This window comes from Dasypus novemcinctus, chromosome 21 (assembly GCF_030445035.2).
Source record: "Dasypus novemcinctus isolate mDasNov1 chromosome 21, mDasNov1.1.hap2, whole genome shotgun sequence".
Lineage (NCBI taxonomy): Eukaryota > Metazoa > Chordata > Mammalia > Cingulata > Dasypodidae > Dasypus > Dasypus novemcinctus.
Window position 1 is genome coordinate 15,437,653 of NC_080693.1, and position 17,470 is coordinate 15,455,122.

Below are 17,470 nucleotides of genomic sequence, written 5' to 3' on the forward strand. Positions count from 1 at the left end.
GCCACGTGGCAAAACGATCTGGTGCTTGCTGTCCTTGTGTCTATCATCCACCTAGGGTAAGGGAGAAGAAGTGGGGTAAAAAACAAGTATGTGTCGTGCTGGTGGCACGAGACCTGGAGGGAGGCTGACGGTGCGTGGACAGCTGCCTGCCTGCTGCACCCATGTCACGGCACCTAGATCACGGGGAGGGGGGGCTGGTTGCTTCCACAGGGCCCAGGGGCCCCATTCCAGAGCTTCCCAAAGGCTCCAAGAACAGTCCTGGGCTGCAGACTGCCCAGGAAATGTGTGACTTCCACAACACTGATTTTTGCCATTTTATTTTGATCTGAAATCTTGAAGCTATTTACATTATAGAATAATAGCAACAGCCCCAGGATTCGCACTCTCCCACCCGGCTGAGGTCCTCCGAAGGGCCAAGTCGAGAGAGGACTAAAGCAACCTGACCGTGACAGAACTGCGGGTCCACGCAACTGAGGGCCCTCACCGCACGTTCCCGCCGAAGTTTTTTTTTAGGAGGTACCAGGGATTGAACCCAGGACCTCGGAGGTGGGAAGCAGGCGCTCAACCACTGGGCTCCACCTGCTCCACCAAGCTGTCTCTTCAGGAGTGGTCCAGAGCGCCCACCTGCGCCGGAGCCCGGCAGGGCTTTCGTCGGGCCGGCCTGGGTGCTGGGTGGGGGCGGCCCCCTCGGCCACCCTTCGGCCTCCACGCTCCTTTGCTAATGCCCGCTGGCCAGGACCCTGACGGCCAGCCCCGCCACGAGCACGGCCACCGCGGCCCCCAGGGCAGCGCCGCGGCGGAGGGCCAGCTGTTTCGCCGACAGGGGACGGTCGGGGGCCGAGAGGGCGAGGGCAGCCTCCGGAGCCCTGAAGCTGTCCGCCGGCCAGCCCGGCCTCGAGTACGTGGTCAGGACGATGCCAGCCGCGCTGCTCGTCGCCACTGCAGGGGCAAATGGGGACAAACTCAGGGAGGGCCGGGGACAGCGGGGGGAGAGCTTCGGCCTTGGCATGGGAAAGCCTCAGTTCGCCGCCTGGCTCCTCTCTGGTACCCTCCAGGAATGGCTAATGAACCCCTGCGCCATAGAAAGAAAAGACCTGCACAAAGAAAAGACCTGTGCCATAGATATATGCCAGGCTTTCCTGCTTTACCAGCAGGACAGGTGGAAGCAGGTGGGAGAGCACCTCAGACTGCGCCTTGATGCGGAGAGAGCGTGTACAGCTAAGCCGGGACACAGGCTGGCTTCTCTCCGAGCTGCCCCGGGGGTGACACGGGACACGACTCTTGACTTCCGCGCGCGTGGCTTCAGAAGCGCATAGCGAGCGCTTCGTGGAGGGCGCGTGGCCAGAGCGCACCAGGCTAAGCCCCTCCCGTTGTCTCGCACGGACCAAGGAGAAGCCCAGGCCCGATGGAGCCGCTGAGCGATGACCTGTGAGCCTGCCGAGCCGTCGGCGGGCGCAGCTGCCCTCCGAGCCGGCGCGCGCGTGCCCCCGGCAGGGGGGCGCTTCTAGAAGGAAGGCCCCGCCGAGACCAGGCGGCGTCTCCAGCCCGGCGCCCGGAGGTCGGGGCGCGGCCTCCCGGCGGGGGAGGAGGCCTCGTGGGGCTCCCGAGCCCGGCCCCCCGCCCGGCTCTCTGGCACCCCGCGGCCGGGACTCCCGCCCGAGGGCAGGAAGGCGCCTCACCCGCCTCGCCGGGCCGGGGACGCCCAGGCCTCGGCGCAGCCCCGGCGCCAGCGCGCCTGCGCAGGGCAGGCCTAGCGCCCTCTGCCGGCTCGCGCGGCTCTCCCCGGGGAGAACAGCTGGGGGCCGGGGGCGGGGGCCGGGGGCCGGGGGCGGGGGCCGGGGGCCGGGGGCCGGGGGCCGGGGGCCGGGGGCGGGGGACCGGGGGCGGGGGACCGGGGGCCGGGTGTCCGCGCAGGGACGACGTTACCTGAGGCTGCGCCCGCCCCGCCGTGGCCCGCTCCGGGGGCTCCGCGCTGCGCCCGCGGTGGCTGCAGGCCCGCGTGCTCCTGCGCCTGCGGGGAGAGAGCCGCCGGGTGGGCCCGCGCCCTCCCGCGCCCGCCTCGCCTCTCCCCCGCCTGGGGACGCCCCCCGCTCGGGGGCGCGAGCTCGTCGGCGCCCAGGGCTTCCGAGGAGCCCGGGGACCTGATCCTCCTGCCGAAAAATTGCGCACGACCGTCCCTGCTAGGACGCGGGGTCTCTAAGAGAACACCCTTCAGGCCGAGCTGTGCCTTGACTGTGGCGAAAAAGCAAACGGCCTCTTGCTCTGCTTAAAAAGAGTTCGCCTGAAAAATAATAAACAGAAACAAAAGAAAAAAGAAGGGGGAAGAAAAAAAAAAAGCTAGGAAACTGAAAAAGAAAAAGAAAATACACAAAAGAAAAAAGAAAAGAAAACACAGTAAAAATTAAAAAGTTCACCCGAGGGGAGCGGCTGTGGCTTGGTGGCTGAGCGCCTGCTTCCCACGTGCGAGGTCCCGGGTTCAATCCCCCGGGCCTCCCTTAAAAAGGTGCCTCCATCACCTCTTCCAAAGTCAAGACACGCCCTCGGAGCTCCTCAGGCTGGCGGGAGCTCTCCGCCTTTGTTTGCTTTCCAGCAGGTAGAGCTCCGGGCAAGGTCTTTGGTCTGTGCTTCTCCTGTACCTGCAGCGTGTGCCTCTTGCATGGTGCACTCCGGGGTCCCGTGAGAATGACAGGAGCAGGTGCGGAGGCTCGGGTGGCCCCTCCGGTGCTCCTGCCCCCCGGCCCACCCCAGCGGCAGGCTCAGGGCCGCCGACCCCCTCACCTGCTCGGCAGCCAGTTTCCAGTCGATGTGGGCGGTGTAGACCACGAGGGTGACGGCCGCCAGGAGGCTACTGGTCAGCATGCCCAGCCAGAGGCCTGGGGAGGACAGAGGCCGTGGGCAGAGCGGCCGCCGCCCACCCCGGGCCCTCCCCGCGGCCTCCTCACGCCTCGTACCGTTGATCCTCATTCGGGCCACGAAGGTCAGGACGCTGCCCAGGGGGAGGCCGACGACATAGTACACGACGGCGTTGACGATGGCGCCGAAGGCCTGCCTGCCCGTGCCTCTCAGCACGCCGCCGTACACGCACTGTGGGAGAGGAGACGGGCCCGGAGGTTAGCTATGATGGAGCCGGCAGCGGGCGACACGCTAAATGTTTCCTAGGGTGGCTACGCCGGTCCCCCTTCCAGGGGGACACTGAGTCACAGAGACGTCAAGTCTCCCAGCTCGATCCCAGATGGAGTGAACTCGAACTACGGGCTTAGAGGGAAGCGTACAGCACTACAGACCACATCAGAGAGAAGAAAGGCCTCGAATCCGTTACCTAGGCTGCTATCTTAAGAAATGAAGAGCAAACTGTACTCCCATCAAGCAGAAGGATAGGACCAATAGAGAGGAAATCACTGAAATAGACACCAGCAAAACAATAGAGAAAATAAATGAAGCCAACAAGTAGATCTTCGGGAAGCAGATGTGGCTCAGGCGACTGGGCTCCCACCTACCACATGGGAGGTTGCTGGTTCAGATCCCGGTGCCTCCTAAAGACGACAGCGAGCTGGCATGACGGGCAGGTGCAGCACGCTGACACACAAGAGACACGAGGAGAAAGCATAATGAGAGACACAACAAAGCAGGGAGTAGAGGTTCCCGGTGCCTCCTAAAGACGGCAAGCCGAGGCAACAAGATGATGCAACAAGAGATGCAGGGAGGAAAGACGGTGAGAGACACAACCAAACAGGGAGGGGAGGCGCCTCAAGCGATTAGGCATCTCCCTCCCACCTCAGAGGTTCCAGGTTTGACTCCCGGTGCCTCCTGAAAAAAAGAAACAAGGAAGACAAACAGATCCAACAAGTGCAAACAACAAGGGGATGGGGAGAAATAAATAAATCTTAAATAAAACAAAAAATGATCTTTAATAGGATCAACACAATTGACAAGCCTTTTGTTAGACTGACCAAGAAAATAGTAAGAGTTCAGGCACAAATTACAAAAATTAGGAATTAAGTGGGATACCACTGCTGACCATAAAGAGAATAAGGGACTATTATGAGCAACCTTATGCCCATAAATTTAAAAAGCCAGATGAAGCGGATAAATTCCTTGAAATATACTTCCCAGGTTGAATTGTGCCCCTCAGAAAAAAGAGACACTGAAGCCCTGACCCCCAGTACCTCAGAATGGGACCTTATTTGAAATAGGGCCATTGCAGATAGACTTGGCTAAAAAAAAAAATTTGTTTTTGAGGTATCGGGGCCAGGAATTGAACCTAGGACCTCGTATGTGGGAGGCAGGCACTCAACACACGTGCCACAGCTGCTCCCTTGGACTTAGTTAAATTAAGATGAGGTCATGGGAAGCGGACTTGGCCCAGTGGTTAGGGCGTCCGTCTACCACATGCGAGGTCTGCGGTTCAAACCCTGGGCCTCCTTGACCCGTGTGGAGCTGGCCCATGTGCAGTGCTGATGCGCACAAGGAGTGCCGTGACATGCAGGGGTGTCCCTGCGTAGGGGAGCCCCACGCGCAAGGAGTGCACCCGTAAGGAGAGCCGCCCAGCATGAAAGAAAGTGCAGCCTGCCCAGGAATGGCGCTGCACACACGGAGAGCTGATACAACAAGATGACACAGCAAAAAGAAACACAGGTTCCGCGGTGCCGCTGATAAGGATAGAAACGGTCACAGAAGAACACACAGCAAATGGACACAGAGAGCAGACAACTGCAGGGGGGAGGGGAATAAATAAAAAATAAAAATAAAAAGATGAGGTTATACTGCAGTAGGGTGCACCCGGAATCCTTTATGCCTGGAGAAGAGGAGAAGGGACAGGGAAGGAAGAGGGCTGGGTGGAGACGCAGGCCAAGGAAGGCCAGAAACTGCCGGCAGACCACCAGACGCTAGGAGGAGGCAAGGAAGAGCCCCTGTAGCTGCAGAGAGGAACAGCCCTCTTTTAGCCTCCAAAACCGGGAGACAGAACTTGCTGTTGTTTGAAGCCATCCAGCTGTGGTATGTTGTTTTGGCAGTCCTGGGCAATTGATGCCAACACAAGCCACCAAAACTAGTTCAACAAGAAATAGAATAATATAGACCTATAACAAATAAATAACTTGAATTACTCATTTTAAATCTGCTAACAAAGAAAAGGCCAGGCCCAGATGACTTCACTGGTGAACTCGATCAAACGTTTACAGAAGAACTACTGCCTTCTCCACAAACTCTTTCAGAAAGTAGAAGAGGAGAGAACACTTCCCAACTCATTCTTTGAGGCCAATACTATCCTGATACCAAACAGACCAAGGTACTACAGGGGGAAAATAAAAATTACAGATCAGTGTCTCTCATGAACGTAGATGCAAGCCTTTTACAAAATATTGGCAAACCAAATTCAGCAGCATATAAAAAGATATACACCATGAATGCAAACTATATCTCGAAATCAATGTAATACATCATTTTAATAGAATAAATGACCAAAAAATAGGATGATCTCAGATGCAGAAAAAAAGCATTCAACAAAATCCAAAACCCATTCATGAGAAAATTCCTCAACAATTAGGAGTAGAAGAGTTCTTCCTAATCCTGATAAAGGGCATTTATGAAAATCCTACAGCTAAAATAAATATATTTCATGCTGAAATACTGAAAACTTTCCCCTAACATTGGGAACAAGGTCTTGCATTTCTATTCATCATTGTCCTGGAGGAAAGGAAGAAATAAAAGTGTCCTTATTCATAGGTGACGTGATCCTACGCATGTAGAAATCATAAGGAACCCACAGAAAAACTACAGAACCCATAAATGACTATAACAAGGCCACAAGATAAAATATCAATATATAAAAGATCAAATCAAAAATCAATTTTTATACAACGAGCAATGAACACCCAAAAATGAAAATAAGAAAACAGTTCCATTCACAATAACTGTGGTGGCTTGGCACTATGTACCCCAGAAAAAGACAGAACATATTCTTAATCTTAATCTGTTCCTGTGGGCATGAATCCCTTGTAAATGGGACCTTCTGGGGCTACTTCCCTTAAGGTGTGGCCCAAATGAGTCAGGATGGGTCCTAATCTTAGTTTTGGAGGCTATAAAAAGAAGGCCACAGAGGAGAAAGCCACGGGAGCAGCCAGGAGGCCACCACGTGTATTGCCAAGTGACAGAAAAGCCAAGACGCCCTAATCGCCAGAGCCAGTGCCAGCTCGCTGCAGTCTGCAGAGAGAAAGCATCGCCTATCGACACCTCAGTTTTGGACTTCTCTTAGCTTCAAAACTCTGAGTCAAATTCCTACTGCTTAAACCAACCCACTGCATGGCATCTGTGTTAGCAGCTGGGAAACTAAACTAGCACCAAAAGAACAAAATATCATGGGATACAAAATCCTCAAGGTTGGGGCATGAACAATGGACTAAAGTAGACTTACTGTTATTCTATTAGAGAATTATTTTTATTCTAGCCATAGAAAAACTTGTATCATTGATATAAAGGCAGAGGCCACTGGGGTTTCTGAGAGGAGAGGGAATAATAGGTGTAACATGGGACATTTTGGGGGCATTGGAATTGTTCTGCATGACGTTGCAATGACGGATACAGGTCATTATACATTTTGTCAAAACCTATAAAGTTGTGCAGGGCAAAGTGTAAACTCGAATGTAAACTATAGTCCATGGTTAGCAGCAATGCTTCAATCTGTGTTCATCAATTGTAACAAAGGTACCACACTAAAGAAAGATGTTGTTAATGGGGGAAAGTGTGGAAAGGGGACGGGGAAGGTACATGGGAATCCCCCTATATGCCCCCCTTGTGGCTTTTTTGCTTGCTGTCTGCTCTTCTGTATTTTTGCTTGTCTCCCTTTTTCTTGCGTCACCTTGTTCAATCTGCGGTGCTTGCGGGCCGGGTGGCACTCCTCGGCGCTTGCGGGCGAGCCTGCCTTCACAAGGAGGCCCCGGGACGCGAACCCAGGGCCTCCCATACGGTAGACGGGAGCCCAACTGATTGAGCCACAGCCGCTTCCCTCCCCCTATATTTTTTATATAACATTTATGTAATCTAAAGCTTCTTTAAAAATAAAATATCTGACAAAAAAAATGTATATATATATAATGGGATAAATTTAACAAAAACACTAAGATTTGTCCACTGAAAACTACAAAATATTACTGATATAAATTAAAGAAGATCTAAATACTTGGAGCTATAGTCTATGATTAGAGGCCTCAATATTGCTAAGATGACAGTGCTCCCAATCTTTGATCTATGGATTCAGCACAAACTCTATCAAAATCCCAGCAGGCTTTTTAATAGAAATCGACAAACTAATTCTAAAATATATAAGGAAATGTGAAAGACCTAGAATAGCCAAAGCAATTTGGAGGGGATAAAATGAACAAAGTTGGAAGACTCACACTAACTGACTTCAAAACTCACTACAAAGCTACAGTAATCAAGGCAGTGTGGTATTTGGTGTCGGGATAGACCTATAGATCAGAGGAACAGAATTGTGAATCCAGAAATCAACCACTGCATTTATGGTCAACTGATTTTCAAAAATCCACAAGGGAGAGGGGAGAGCCTTTTCAACAAATGGTGCTGGGATAACTGAATATCCATATGCAAGATATGAACTTAGACCCTTGTCTTATATGTAAATCTAAGTGTAAGGGCTAAAACTATAAAACTTGTAGGAAAAAAAAAATTTAGGAGAAAATTTCATGACCCTGGGGTAGGCAAAAAGTTCTTAGATATGACAGTAAAAGCATGAACCATAAAATTTTTTTAAAAATAAAAAATTGAGGGGAGCAGATATAGCTCAGTGGTTGAGTGCCTGCTTCCCATGTGCAAGGTCCTGGGTTCAATCCCTGGTACCTCCTTAAATTAAAAAAAGAACATTGAGGTGTTGAACTAGGCTACATAAAAAGTCAAACCTTTGGGGGGTGGAGCCAAGATGGCGGCAGAGTGAGGAGCTCCTGGAGGCAGCTCCTGAATCAGGGCAGGTGGTGGCCACCCAGAGCTACCTGAAGCACCTTTAGGAGGACCCGGGAGACCAGAAGAGTATCCTGCAACATCCTTGACAGTGTGGAAGGAGGAGATGCCCATCCACACAGAGGAATCGTGAGTGGAGCCCTCCACACACGGGGGTCGGTGCCCGTGGCATGCACGCCGCCGCGGGAGCTGTTTCGTGGTTGGAGTTGGAAGTTCCATCTCCCCCAATAAAAACGAGAGGAAAGCATGGTGTGGCACCGACTTCAGCTGCTGACTTGTGGATCCAGCAGGCTGAAGTGGAATCCTGGGAACAACTCAACTTGGAGCCTGTCCAGGTCAGAGGGAGGCCGGTGGCCGCCATTCTGACTCCCAACGGGCACGAGGGGAAGCGGCGCTGACTGAAAATCACGCTGCTCGTGAGGACCAGCTCCTCTCCACCCAGGCTGGATTGCAGGTCTAGCCTAGACCCCAGTCCCACCTCCAGCAGCGAGGAAGCTGGGGGACCTGCACCACGCACCTGGGAAGCTGCAAGCCACGCCGCAGAGGCTGGCGCCCACCCTACTCTAGGGGCCCAAGCCACCTCGGGAGCTGTTCCATGGCTGGAGTTGGAAGCTCCATTTCCCATAAACGGTGGGGGAAGAGACAGATGTCCACTGACCTCAGCTACTGAGTAGTGGACTCGGCTGGCTAAAGGGCTGAGCCTGTCCAAGGGGGAAAGAGTCCAGCGGCCGCCATCTTGACTCCACCCCCAGCATGAGGGAGAGCCTGGCTGACTGAAATCCAGGGAAGTTAGGGACGGGCTTCTTTCCACCAAGATCGGAGGGCAGCCCTAGCCTAGGCTCCAGCCCCACCTCCAGCAGAGAGGAAGCGGGCAGGACCTGGCTCTCCAGGCAACTGCAAGTGCTCTCTGCTGGCAGAGGCTGAATAGTCAGACACTGGGGCTGCATCCCTGCACCCCAAGAGAATAGGAGAGGAGCTGGGTATCCTCAGCCTTTCTGGGCAATGGCAGGGGTTTTCAGCCCTCACAGATTTGTTGAGTGCCCTTGAGCCCATCTCCACCTCTGTCCCCCCACAGGATAGGAGGGGGCTGGTGTTGCCTCAACCTCTCAGGGCAACCGTTTTGGGGTGCACAAGTCTGACTGTTTGGCACCTATGGATCCACCTCCATCCCCAATAGGACAAGAGACGGACTGTGTTTGCCCAGCCTCTTTGGGTAACTGCAGGTGCTTCTGGCCCACACGGCCTGGTCTGGTGGGTACTTGTGATGCACCCTAACCCCCCAATAGGAAAGAAGGGGGCTGGTCTTTCCACAGCCTTTTTGGGCAACAGCAGACCTTCAGCCTGCATGGACTGGACTATTGAGTGCCTATGCATCCACCCCCACCCCCAACAGGACAGGAAGGGTCTGGTGTCTCCACAGCCTCTCTGGACAATGGTGGGTACTTTCAGCCAGCAGGGACTGAACTGTCGGGTGCCTGTGGATCCAACCCCATGCCTCAAGTGGACAGAAGGGGGCTGGTGTTTCCTCAGCCTCTCCAGGCAATGACAGGTATTCTTGGCCTAAAGGGACTGAACTGTTGAGCACCCATAGAACAACCCCTACCACCCAATAGGATAGGAGGGAGCTGGTGCTTCCTCAGCCTCTCTGGGCAACAGTGGGTACTTTCAGCCCACAAGACCGAACTGTTGGGAAGCAGACTTGGCCCAGTGGTTAGGGCGTCCGTCTACCACATGGGAGGTCCGCGGCTCAAACCCTGGGCCTCTTTGAGGTGGCCCATGGTGGAGCTCGCCCATGCACAGTGCTGATGCACGCAAGGAGTGCCCTGCCACGCAGGGGTGTCCCCGCGTAGGGGAGCCCCACGCGCAAGGAGTGCGCCCTGTAAGGAGAGCTGCCCAGTGCGAAAGAAAGTGCAGCCTGCCCAGGAATGGTGCCACCCACAAAGAGAGCTGACACAGCAAGATGACACAACAAAAAGAAGCACAGATTCCCATGCTGCTGACAACAGAAGCGGACAAAAAAGAAGATGCAGCAAATAGACACAGAGGACAGACAACCAGGGTAGGGGGGAAGAGGAGAGAAATAAATAAATAAAATAAATCTTAAAAAAAAAAAAAAGACTGAACAGTTGAGTATTTGTGGTTCTGTTCCCACCCCCTAAAGGGCAGAAGGGACAGTACTCCCTCAGCCTCTCAGGGCAACTGCACACAGAGATCAGATTGTTGGGCACTCCAGAGGGTCCACTCCCACTCCTGGCAGGGAGAGGGTCTGGTAATATATCAGTTTACCTGAGCAAGTGTGGTTGTTTTGGACCCACACAGCATAGATTGCTTAACAAAACTACAGCTCCATCCCTGCCTAAGGCAGGGGAGGAAGAGGTGTGAAGCTTCATCAGTGTCTCTGGTGATTACAAACAGTCTTGTGCCCAACTGGGATTATTTATATGCAGCTACAGCTCCGTCCACACCCCTGACAGAGGGGAAAGGTGGGAGAAGCTTCACTGGTCCCTGGCGCAGTGAGGGCAGCTTCAGCCTCCACAGCTTACAGCACCAACTACATCCTTGGCTCCTACTACACAACCAGCAAGGGAGAAAGATAAGAAATCCCTAAACTAAAGGGAGAAGTTGGACCCAGAATAAATACATCTAGCAAGCCAGATGAGGAAACACCAACAAAAAATTAAATCCATACCAAGAAACAAGAAGAGATGGCCCAGTCAAAGGAACAAGATAAGCCTGCAGATGACATAAAGGAGTTGAGACAACTAATCTTAGATATTCAAACAAATCTTAATAAATTCAATAAGATGGCTAAAGAGATTAAGGATATTAAGAAGACATTGGATGAGCACAAAAAAGAATTTGAAAGCATACATAGAAAAATAGCAGACCTTATGGGAATGAAAGGTGCAATAAATGAAATTAAAAATACACTGGAGGCATATAACAGCAGATTTGAGGAAGCAGAAGAAGGATCGGTGAGCTCAAAGTACATGGCCTCTGAAAGTGAACAAACAAAAGAACAGATGAAGAAAAGAATGGAAAAAATTGAACAGGGTCTCAGGGAACTAAATGACAGCAAGAGATGTGCTAACATACATGTCATGGGTGTCCCAGAAGGAGAAGAGAAGGGAAAAGGGGCAGAAATAATATTTGAAGAAATAATAGTGGAAAATTTCCCAACCTTATTGAAGGACATAGATATCTGTGTCCAAGAAGCACAACATACTCCCATCTGAATAAATCCAAATAGACCAACTCCGAGACACATACTAATCAGAATGTCAGATGCCAGAGACAAAGAGAGAATTCTGAGAGCAGCAAGAGAAAAGCAATGCACAACATATAAGGGATCCCCAATAAGATTAAATGCTGATTTCTCAGCAGAAACCATGGAGGCAAGAATGCAGTGGTATGATATATTTAAGATACTGCAAGAGAAAAACTTCCAGCCAAGAATCTTATATCCAGCAAAACTGTCTTTCAAAAATGAGGGTGAGATTAGAATATTTACAGATAAACAGAAACTGAGAGAGTTTATAACAAAAAGACTAGCTTTGCAAGAAATACTAAAGGGAGTGGTGCAGCCTGAAAAGAAAAGACAGGAGAGTGAGGCCTGGAAGAGAGTCTAGGAATGACAACTGTATCAGTAACAGTAACTAAAGTGTCAAATATAAAATGACAGACAAAACGCAAAGATCAAAATGGATGAAATAAGAACTGCCTTTACAGTAGTAACATCGAATGTTAATGGATTGAACCCCCCAATCAAAAGACACAGGCTGGCAGAATGGATAAGAAAATATAAGCCATCTATATGTTGTCTGCAGGAGACTCACCTTAGACCCAAGAATACCAGTAAATTGAAAGGGCAAGGTTGGAAAAAGATATTCCATGCAGGCAGTAACCAAAACAAAAAAAAAAAAGCTGGGGTAGCTATACTTATATCAGATGATACAGACTTTAAAAGCAGAACTGTTATTAGGGACAAGGAAGGACATTACATATTAATAAAAGGGATGGTTCACCAGGAAGAAATAACAATCATAAGTATATATGCACCTAATCAGAATGCCCCAAGATACATGAGGCAAACACTGGCAAAACTGAAGGGAGAAATAAACATCTCTACAATAATAGTTGGAGATTTCAATACCTCACTCTCAGCATTGGATAGAACATCTGGGCAGAAGATCAATAAAGAAACAGAGAGCTTGAATAATATGATAAATAGACTAAACCTAATAGACATATACAGAGCATTGTACCCCAAAACAGCAGGATATACTTTGAAGTGCTCGTGGATCTTTCTCCAGGATAGACTATATGTTGGGACACAAAGCAGACCTCAATAAATTCAACAAAATTGAAATTATACAAAGCACTTTCTCTGATCATAATGGACTAAAGCTGGAAATTAACAAGCAGCAAATAAAGGGAAAATTCACATATCTATGGAGATTAAACAACACACTCTTAAATAATCAGTGAGTCAAAGATGAAATTTCAAGAAAAATCAAATATCTCAAGATGAATGATGAGAATACAACTTATCAGAGCCTAAGGGATGCTGCAAAGGCAGAATTGAGAGGAAAATTTATAGCCCTCAATGCTTACATTAAAAAAGAAGAAAGAGCTAAAATCAATGTCTTAACTACCAGCTGGAGGAACTAGAAAAACAACAGCAAGCTAATCCTAAAGCAAGTAGAAGGAATGAAATAACAAAGAGCAGAGCAGAAATAAATGAAATTGAGAACAACAACAACAACAAAAAAAAAAACAATAGAGAAAAGTAACAAAACCAAAAGTTGGTTTTTTGAGAAGATTAAGAAAATTGACAAACCCTTAGCTAGACTGACTAAGAAAAAAAAAAAGGGAAGATGCAAATAAATGAAATAAAAAATGAAAAGGGGAACCTTACTACTGACCCCACAGAAATAAGGGAGACCATAAGAGGATACTATGAACAACTTTATGCTAAAAAACTAGACAATGTGGATGAAATAGAAAAATTCCTGGGAATGTACAAACAGCCTACACTGACACTAGAAGAAATAGAAGACCTCAACAAGCCAATCACAAGTAAAGAAATTGAAACAGTCATCAAACAGCTCCCCAAAATGAAAAGCCCAGGACCAGACAGTTTCACAGGTGAGTTCTACCAAGCATTCAAAGAAGATTTAATACCCATCTTACTCAAGCTCTTCCAAAAAATTCAACAAGAAGGAATGCCACCAAACACATTCCATGAAGCCAATATCACCCTAATACTAAAACTAGATAAAGATATTACAAAAAAAAAAAAAGAAGAAAATTACAGACCCATTTCTCTAATGAATACATATGCAAAAATCCTCAATAAAATACTTTCTAATTAAATCCAACAACACATTAAAAGAATTATCCATCATGATCAAGTGGGTTTTATACCAGGCATGCAAGCCTGGTTCAATACAAGAAAATCAATCAGCATAATACACCACCTTAATAAATCAAAGAATAAAAATCACATTATTTTATCAATTGATGCAGAAAAGGCATTTGACAAAATACAGCATCCTTTCATGATAAAAATACTACAAAAAATAGGAATTAAGGAAATTTTCTCAACATGATAAAGGCCCTATATGAAAAACCCACAGCTAACATTGTACTCAATGATAAAAAACTAAAAGCTTTCCCGTTGATATCAGAGACCGGACAAGGATACCCACTGTCACCACTGTTGTTCAATATAATGCTACAGGTTCCAGCTACAGCAATCAGGCAAGAAAAAGAAATAAAAGGCATCCAAATTGGAAAGGAAGAATTAAAACTTTCACTATTCATAGATGATATGATTGTATATCTAGAAAATGCCAAAAAACTACAACAAAGCCATTGGAGCTAATAAATGATTTCAGTAGAGTGTCAGGATACAAGATCAATAAGCAAAAATCAGTGGTGTTTCTATATACTAATAATGCACAATATGAGAAGGAGGTCAGGGGAAAAATTCCATTTACAATAGCAACTAAAAGAATCAAATATTTAGGGATAAACTTAACCAAGGATGCAAAGCGCTTGTATTCAGAAAACTATAATGCATCGCTAAAAGAAATTTTAAAAGACCTAAATAATTGGAAGAACATTCCATGCTCATGGATTGGAAGACTAAATATCATTAAGATGTCAATTCTACCCAAATTGATATACAGATTCAATGCAATCCCAATAAAAATACCACCAGCATTTTTTAAGCAAATGGAAAACATAATTATCGAATTTATCTGGAAGGGTAAGAGTTCCCAAATAGCCAGAAACATCTTAAAAAGGAAAAGTGAAGTTGGAGGACTCTCACTTCCAGACTTTAAATCATATTACCTAGCTACAGTAATAAAAACAGCATGGTGGGAAACGGACTTTGGCCCAGTGGTTAGGGCGTCCGTCTACCATATGGGAGGTCCGCGGTTCAAACCCCGGGCCTCCTTGACCCGTGTGGAGCTGGCCATGTGCAGTGCTGATGCGCGCAAGGAGTGCCGTGCCACGCAAGGGTGTCACCCGCGTGGGGGAGCCCCCACGCGCAAGGAGTGCGCCCGTGAGGAAAGCCACCAGCGTGAAAAAGAAAGTGCAGCCTGCCCAGGAATGGCGCCGCCCACACTTCCTGTGCCGCTGACGACAACAGAAGCAGACAAAAGAAACAAAAGCAGACAAAGAAACAAGACGCAGCAAATAGACACCAAGAACAGACAACCAGGGGAGGGGGGAAATTAAATAAATAAATCTTAAAAAATAAATAAATAAATAAAAACAGCATGGCATTGGCATAAAGATAGACACATAGACCAATGGAACCAAACTGATGGTTCAGAAACAGACCCTCACATCTATGGCCAAATGAGTTTTGACAAGACTATCAAGCCCTCCCAGTTGGGGCAGAACAATTTTTTCAACAAATGGTGTTGGGAGAATTGGATATCCATAGCCAAAAGAAAGAAAGAAGACCCCTACCTCACACCTTATACAAAAAACTAACTCAAAATGGATCAAAGACCTAAATATAAGAGGAAGTACAATAAAGCTCCTAGAAGAAAATGTAGGGAAACATCTTCAAGACCTGGTTGTAGGTGGTGGATTCTTAAATCTTACACCAAAAGCACGAGCAACAAAAGAAAACATGGATAAATGGGACCTCCTCAAACTTAAACATATCTGTGATTCAAAGGACTTCATCAAGAAGGTGAAAAGACAGCCCAGTCAATGGAAGAAGATATCCACTAAGGGTTAGATTTCCATTCTATATAAAGAGATCATACAACTCAACAATAAAAGAGCAAGCAATCCAATTAAAAAATGGACAAAAGATTTAAATAGACATTTCTCCAAAGAGGAAATACAAATGGCCAAAGAGCACATGAAAAAAAAGTTCCATATCTCTAGCTATTAGGGAAATGCAAATTAAAACAACAATGAGATATCATCTAATACCACATAGAATAGCCATTATTAAAAAAACAGACAACAATAAGTGCTGGAGAGGATGTGGAGAAATAGGAACACTCCTTCACTGTTGGTGGGAGTGTAAAATGGGGCAGCCTCTGTGGAAGACAGTTTGGTGGTTCCTCAGGAAGCTAAATATAGACGTGCCATATGACCCAGCAATTCCTCTACTAGGAATATATCCAGAAGAGCTAAAAGTTGTGACACAAACAGACATCTGCACACCAATGTTCAAAGCAACATTGTTCACAATTGCCAAAAGATGGAAACAACCCAAGTGTCCATCCACCAATGAATGGATAAACAAAATGTGGTATATAGATAAGATGGAATACTATGCTGCAATAAGAAGAAATGAAATTGGGACAAGTGTGATAACATGGATGAGTCTTAAAGACATTATACTAAGCAAAGTAAGCCAGACACAAAAGGGCAAATATTGCATGGCTTCATCGATATGAACTAAATACAAATAATAAGCATGGAATTAAAACCTAGAGTATAGTTTATATGGAGATAAGAGGAGGGTTGAGAAGAACTATGGATGATTAATGTACATAGAAGTTTTAGTTAACTTGACTGTAAAAGTGTGGAGATGGATAGAGTTGATAGTAACATATTATAGTGAGTAGCCACTGGTTTATAAATGGGATTGTGACTGAAAAAGGTAGTCTGGGGAAGTAAATGTCAATAGAAAGAAAGCTAAAGAATGATCTAGGTTTGAATAACATAGTGACCCCAGAGGCGGTTGAGAATTGTGGTGGAGGGTACAAATGCAAGAGAGTCCTTCTGTGAGCTAGAGCAGATGTACATCACTATTGCAGGGTGATGGGAATGTGGAGAAACATGGGAAAACTACAACTGGTGTGACCTATAGACTGTGGTTAACAGCAATACTGTAATATTCTTGCATCAATGCCAAGCTGTACTGTGTTGATAATGGAGGTGTATGGAAAAAGTGTGCAAAATGTATGCTATGGACCATGATTGGTGGTAATAGTCTGATGATATTATCTCATAATCTGTAACAAATGTTCCACTAGGGTGTGGAATTGTATGGGAAATCTACACATATGTATTATTGTTTTGCAAGTTCACAATATCTGTAACAAAAATATATTTTTTAAAAAATAGTATGGGTTTGGGGAAAAATACCCCAAATGTAAGGTAAGGAATATAGTTGGTAGTATTTTGACGATGCTCTTGCATAGTTTGTAATAAATGTTCCACACCAGTGCAAAGAGTTGGTGGAGGGGAGATGTATGAGACCGCTGTGTGATGTTATGTATGTTTATTTTGTAAGTTTGCATTCTTTACTATACACTTATTGTTCATGTGTGTTCATATATGAATGATCTACTTCAATAAAAAATAAAATTTTAAAAACCTTAAAATAAATAAGTAAAACCTTTTGCAGCTTAAAAGGTATAATTAAGAAAATGAAAAGACAAACCACAGATCAGACTTGCAAATCATATATCTCATAAAGGACTTGTATCTAGAATATATAAAGAACTCTTACAACTCAGTAATATGCAACCTAATTTTAAAAATTGGGCTGGGGAGTCGATGTGGCTCAAGAAATTGAGTGCCTGCTTCCCAAATGGGAGGCCCCAGGTTTGGCTCCTGGTGCCTCCTAGAAAAACAAAAAACAACAATAAGAAAAATAAACAAAAAAAACAACAACCCAGGGGAGCCAATGTGGCTCAGTGATGGAGCGCCAGCTTCCCACATACAAGGTCCTGGGTTCAGTCCCTGGCCCCTGGTATCTGAAAAAAAAAAAGAAAGCAAAAAAAAAGGGCAAAAGGACGTGAATAGAAAGTTCACTTAAAGAACACACAAATGGATAATAAGCACATGAAAACAGGATCAGCATTAGTCATTAGAAAAATTCACATTAACACCACAATTTAAAAAAAAACAACTGTACAACACGAACAGTGAACCCTATTATAAACAATGTACTATAGTTAATAGTGCAATTTTAAAAATGTTCTTTCATGAATTGCAACAAATACCCACA

The 17,470-nt window shown here is 46.8% G+C and overlaps 1 protein-coding gene across 4 annotated transcripts in view; it reads right to left on the minus strand.

The window, feature by feature from the left end:
* Nucleotides 1–301: 301 nt before the first annotated feature.
* SLC47A2 (solute carrier family 47 member 2) overlaps nt 302–17,470 on the minus strand; it is a 46,427-nt gene continuing 29,258 nt past the window's right edge. For all 4 annotated transcript variants that reach the window (XM_058283382.2, XM_058283383.2, XM_071210282.1 and 1 more), the window contains 4 exons: nt 2,952–3,084; nt 2,779–2,873; nt 1,927–2,011; nt 302–939 (listed from right to left, as the gene is read on the minus strand). In XM_058283382.2, coding sequence (XP_058139365.1) covers nt 719–939; nt 1,927–2,011; nt 2,779–2,873; nt 2,952–3,084 — 534 coding nt within the window. In that variant the 3' untranslated portion in view covers nt 302–718. The remainder of the gene's footprint in view (nt 940–1,926; nt 2,012–2,778; nt 2,874–2,951; nt 3,085–17,470) is intronic.